Raw genomic sequence first — 5,000 nt, forward strand, 5'->3', positions numbered from 1 at the left:
GTAATTTCTTTAGTGTGGACACTAATGTTATCTCCCATCTAAAGTAGTTTAGATTTGAGTAGTAGACGTGACAGGATTCACAGAATCCACCTGGTAGAAGACGGGACAGTAGGAATATTGTCATGTCCACTTGTCCATAAATGCAGAAGAGTGCAAGAATACGAATCCTCTACCTAACGGTCCCCACGCTTCACTCTGAGCTCGAGACCACACATTCTCTCAGCTGCGTTCGTCATGGAGGACAGGAAATGTACATTATCAATTTTGGACACAAATAATAGAAAAATTCCTCTCTCCAGGGTCCAGCCCTGATTTTGATAACACCAGCCAAACTTTTCTGAATGCGTGTTGGCTCCACACCTTGTGAGTGTTTGCTCAGGACTTCTGCAGCTTGGAAGCCACACACACAAATACATTCATGGTCCTTTTTTTTTTGCAAAATTGAGCAAAACCTGGTCTGCTGGGACTTCTGAAACGTCGCTGGCGATGGTGGCTAAGGTGAGGAATGATGGGAAACATTTTCCAATGAATTTCCAGTGAATTTTGAGTTCACTGCCATTTCAGGTCAGCCATCTATTGAGAAAATGTAAATGTACGCGTACAAATCCTACACAATCCAGCCTCCAGGACCTAACAGGGCTTCTGCAAAGCCCACATTTACATAAACGTGATTCCTCTTTTCGATGCCTTTTTGTAGAAAAAAAAAAATTTTGGAAAACAGGGCTGCACAAAAACAGGGCAGCCTGAAAAAGAGAGACGTCCATGTTAGAATAAAGCCTTCAAACAAGGACTCCACACAGGAGGAGATTCATGACTGTACTGTTCACGAGATGTGGACAAAAAACCTAATCCTTAATTTGTCAATCATTAATTGATCATTGATTGATCATTAATTGTTCGTTCCGGGTTCTGTGCCATTCCGATTGTTTTTCTGCTCGGCTCTGGTTAATTCCGGGCTTGAACTGTTTGTCTGAGCGCCGGTGTTTTTCCTTTTAACCTTTAAAAGCGTTTGTGTTTCACGAACTTCGTACACAGGGCGGGTTGAGTGCGAACCTCCACTTGGGTCTAACATGAAGTCATTTACACGCTCGTAAAAATATTTTAGCAACAATATGAAAATGATGAATTCATATGTATTTTAGTGTATTTTGTCTTTTTGTTTGTCATTCATCCAACCAAAATGACAGAACGTTCCACAATTTGTGGATTTTATTATTAGAATTAAATGATTTCAAATGCACAGGCTGAGGAAACCAAAAGCTGCTGGGAGAATAGCTGAAAAAAAGGGTCAAAGAAGATCAAAAAAGGTCAAAGGGTCACATCCTACCTACTACCAGAGGGGTACATTTAACATTTAAAGATACTAATTAAAGTCTTCTGCAAAATGACACTATAAATAACACGGCACATGGGGACGTAAATGTATTTCGTGCCAGTATTTCTCTCCGTCGCCATTTTGTGTAGCGCATCTTTGTTAAAAACAGTGTGTTATATTAGACGGTGCAAACATTATATGTGGTAAAATAGAAGAAAATAAAGAATGGATTCGGATTAATTTTACATATCATACAAGCACAGAATCAACACAGGATATAACAACAAAAAACAAACCACTGAAACAAGCCCCAGGGTACTTCAGGGGCAAATGATGGTTAATGACTCTATCAGACTTACAATGAACTTTCAACATGCAAAAGAAATCTTGAGTCTTTATGTAAACAGGAAGGCGGATGGTATAATATGAGTCTCTCCTCTCCCCCTGTTTGGCCCTGAGCTCAGCTGAAAGATTTAGATTTAATATGATTATGATTTAGGCTAAATCTGCACTCCACCCCAGGCTACCGCATTACCGGCATTTGTAAAACTAGGTCGATTTCTGCATTATTTCATCGATTTTGCTGAGAGAAACGAGATTTGGCACTTTTGGCACAAGATTAAGCTCCAAAAGTGTCAAACCAGCTGTCTGTCAACTTTTGAAACAAATATGGAACATACTAATGGTCTTCCACAAGACATCTACCAAATGTATAACTTATCTGAATGTCAAATGAAAGTTGTGTGTGTGTGTGTGTGTGTGTGTGTGTGTGTGTGTGTGTGTGTGTGTGTGAGAGAGAGAGAGAGAGAGAGAGAGAGAGAGAGGGGGAAAGAGATGGAATTGTAAAGTGGTGACAGTGTTAACACATTGAGGTCACAGTGAAAAACGGCAGAGAAGCGAAGAGGGGGAGAGACAGACAGAAACTCCCTGGGAGAGAGAGAGAGGGGGAGAGAGAGAGGGAGAGATAGAGGGGAAGAGAAAGAAAGAGAGAGGGGGGAGAGAGGGAGAGATAGAGGGGAAGAGAAAGAAAGAGAGAGGGGGGAGAGAGAGAGGGAGAGAGAGAGGGGAAGAGAAAGAAAGAGAGGGGGAAAGAGAGAGGGAGAGAGAGAGGGGAAGAGAAAGAAAGAGAGAGGGGGAGAGAGAGAGGGAGAGATAGAGGGGAAGAGAACGAAAGAGAGAGGGGGGAGAGAGGGAGAGATAGAGGGGAAGAGAAAGAAAGAGAGAGGGGGAGAGAGAGAGGGAGAGATAGAGGGGAAGAGAAAGAAAGAGAGAGGGGGGAGAGAGAGAGGGAGAGATAGAGGGGAAGAGAAAGAAAGAGAGAGGGGGGAGAGAGAGAGGGAGAGATAGAGGGGAAGAGAAAGAAAGAGAGAGGGGGGAGAGAGAGAGGGAGAGATAGAGGGGAAGAGAAAGAAAGAGAGAGGGGAGAGAAAGAGAGAGAGAGAGAGAGAGAGAGAGAGAGAGAGAGAGAGAAGAGGTGGACTTGGGAGGTCCACCTAGACCTGCTCTGAAGTCTCTTGCAGGCAGTGATGTGCTAGACTTTGTCTGCAGTCTTACACAGAGAGCACGCTCTGCGTAGCCGACTAAAGACCTCCACCCGCAAGCGGAGGTGCGTTTTCAGCATAGCCCACTCTCCTCTCCACGTGGTCGCGTGCAGGAGACGACTACACTGCTCCACCAGGACACGGAGGAGACCCGACACAGCAGATATTATTTAGTCAGACCGATAACTCACAGGACGTTGCTGACAGAAGAGCAGGGCAAAGTGTGTCGCCAAGCAGGGACAGTTAAAGAAGAAGCATTCAGTAAACCGTGCTGCTGTGCTCAAAATCACTCACTTTGAACAGAGAGGTATGTTTAACACCACACACACACACACACACACACACACACACACACACACACACACACACACACACACACACACGCACACCGAAATCAAGTTGTTTCAAGTCCCGACAAATACATTTAAACCTACCCACCTTCTACAGAGAAAACGTCAGGTGTAGTGCGTGCAGTCGAGTTATCGGCCATTCTGGACTTTACCAAACCACGCGCTTGTGGGGAAACACTTCCAGCGCGCGTCATGACGTTATATAACCCCGTACTGTATGCTATAGGTAAATTAGGGATTCGTTCACGAATAAATTACAACCAGTTAAGTAGGGCTAAAATGTGTTGTTGTTGTTTTCTTTTGTGTTAAAGGTGTAATGTCGAAACACTGCGATGCATTAGAACCTGAATCCGCCAGGTCCATGTCGTGCGGGCGAGCGCGAGGGACGGAGGGATAACTTACTGTATGTTGGAACTGTTCCAGTACACCGCGTGTCTGTTGGCGCACACCACGTAGAAGTTCACGCAGGTGAGAGTTACCAAGCACAACAGAGGCGCCGCGAGAGCCATAATCCTCCGTGCCTCGTCTCTTCCTGAGTCCTCTCTCCTCCTCTTCAGCCTCTGTCGCTCCGCTCAGCCGAGACAGCGCTGCGCCGGTAGCATCCCGTGCGGAACGGGGAGGCACAACGAAGCACGCGCAATAGAAATGACCTTCCGCTCAGAAGAGCTTCACGTTGCGTGCGCTATATAAGTGTTGTAGAAGTCAGAATCCATCGCGAGGACCCCCTCCCCCCGTGCCCATCGCGTCTAACCGAATCCGGTGTCCGACGGACACGGCAAATCTACGACCCCCGTTTTCCCGCAGGACGGACCTACGGATGAGGCTCGCGATGCAAAGGCGGCTACACTTGTGGGATGTTTAATATACGTGTGTATGTAGGCCTGCGAACCGTTTGGCTCAGTAGCGCGAGGTAACTCGTCAGAGTGCGGGGGAAAAGCTGCGAGTTGGACAAAAACACCGAAGTAACAAAGGAGGTTTGGAGCCGACGCGCCGCTGCAGTCGCGGGTCTCCGGCGATGAAAGCCCCGAGCGCCACTACTGCAATTCTCTAATGCTGATGTCGCTTCACGTACGAGTATCGCTTGATAGTCTCCGTCGGCGCGCGCGGAAAATCCTTTGCAGTGCTGAGCGATATTTCACACTTACAGATGTGTGACGAACAAGACCTCACGCGAGTTTTATCCGCCTGCCTTTGCTCCATCCACAACCGACCACGAGCCTCCCAACTTCTCTCTCTCTCTCTCTCTCTCTCTCTCTCTCTCTCTCTCTCTCTCTCTCTCTGTTTGGTAGGCTGCACTCGTTCTCTCAAACTCCACCCCCTGCCTCGAGCGAAATGCGTTTACTCGTCCACGTACTTCAGCATCAGCCCAAAGATGATACGAGAAGACAAACTTTATTTTAGCGCATGCTCCACGGAGTAATTACGGCCGCAAAGAAAATAGACTACTCGCGCGCGTAATTTTAGCAATTTGTCCTCGCGCCCAGTCTTGCAGCCTTCCTCTCTTTTCTAGTGTATTATACACAAACTGATGTTGCGCTGCGCGCTCGCGTGCGTGCCCCACCCTCCGCTCCCTGGACGTCTTGTCTAATACATTCTTATCTGGACTCCTCACCTCGCGCCGCCACCACGCCCGGCTCATCTGCATGCGGGCTCTAAAGTTAATGGTTAATGCACCTATGATAGTGAGAGCACGCGCGTGCGCGCGCACTTTCCCATCATGGTATTTTTACATCAAGGATGGTAAGTTGTCTCTTGTGTCACCTCTGGGCATGTTGCCGTGGTGATGATGTTTTT

The 5,000-nt window shown here is 47.1% G+C and overlaps 1 protein-coding gene across 2 annotated transcripts in view; it reads right to left on the reverse strand.

The window, feature by feature from the left end:
- efna3b (ephrin-A3b) overlaps nt 1–4,425 on the reverse strand; it is a 58,474-nt gene extending 54,049 nt beyond the window's left edge. For both annotated transcript variants that reach the window (XM_035530802.2, XM_035530801.2), the window contains exon 1: nt 3,609–4,425. In XM_035530802.2, the coding sequence (XP_035386695.1) occupies nt 3,609–3,715 (107 nt within the window). In that variant the 5' untranslated portion in view covers nt 3,716–4,425. The remainder of the gene's footprint in view (nt 1–3,608) is intronic.
- Between the last annotated feature and the right edge of the window lie 575 nt (nt 4,426–5,000).

The sequence above is a fragment of the Electrophorus electricus genome, chromosome 14 (genome assembly GCF_041902795.1).
Source record: "Electrophorus electricus isolate QZ-2024a chromosome 14, ASM4190279v1, whole genome shotgun sequence".
NCBI lineage: Eukaryota > Metazoa > Chordata > Actinopteri > Gymnotiformes > Gymnotidae > Electrophorus > Electrophorus electricus.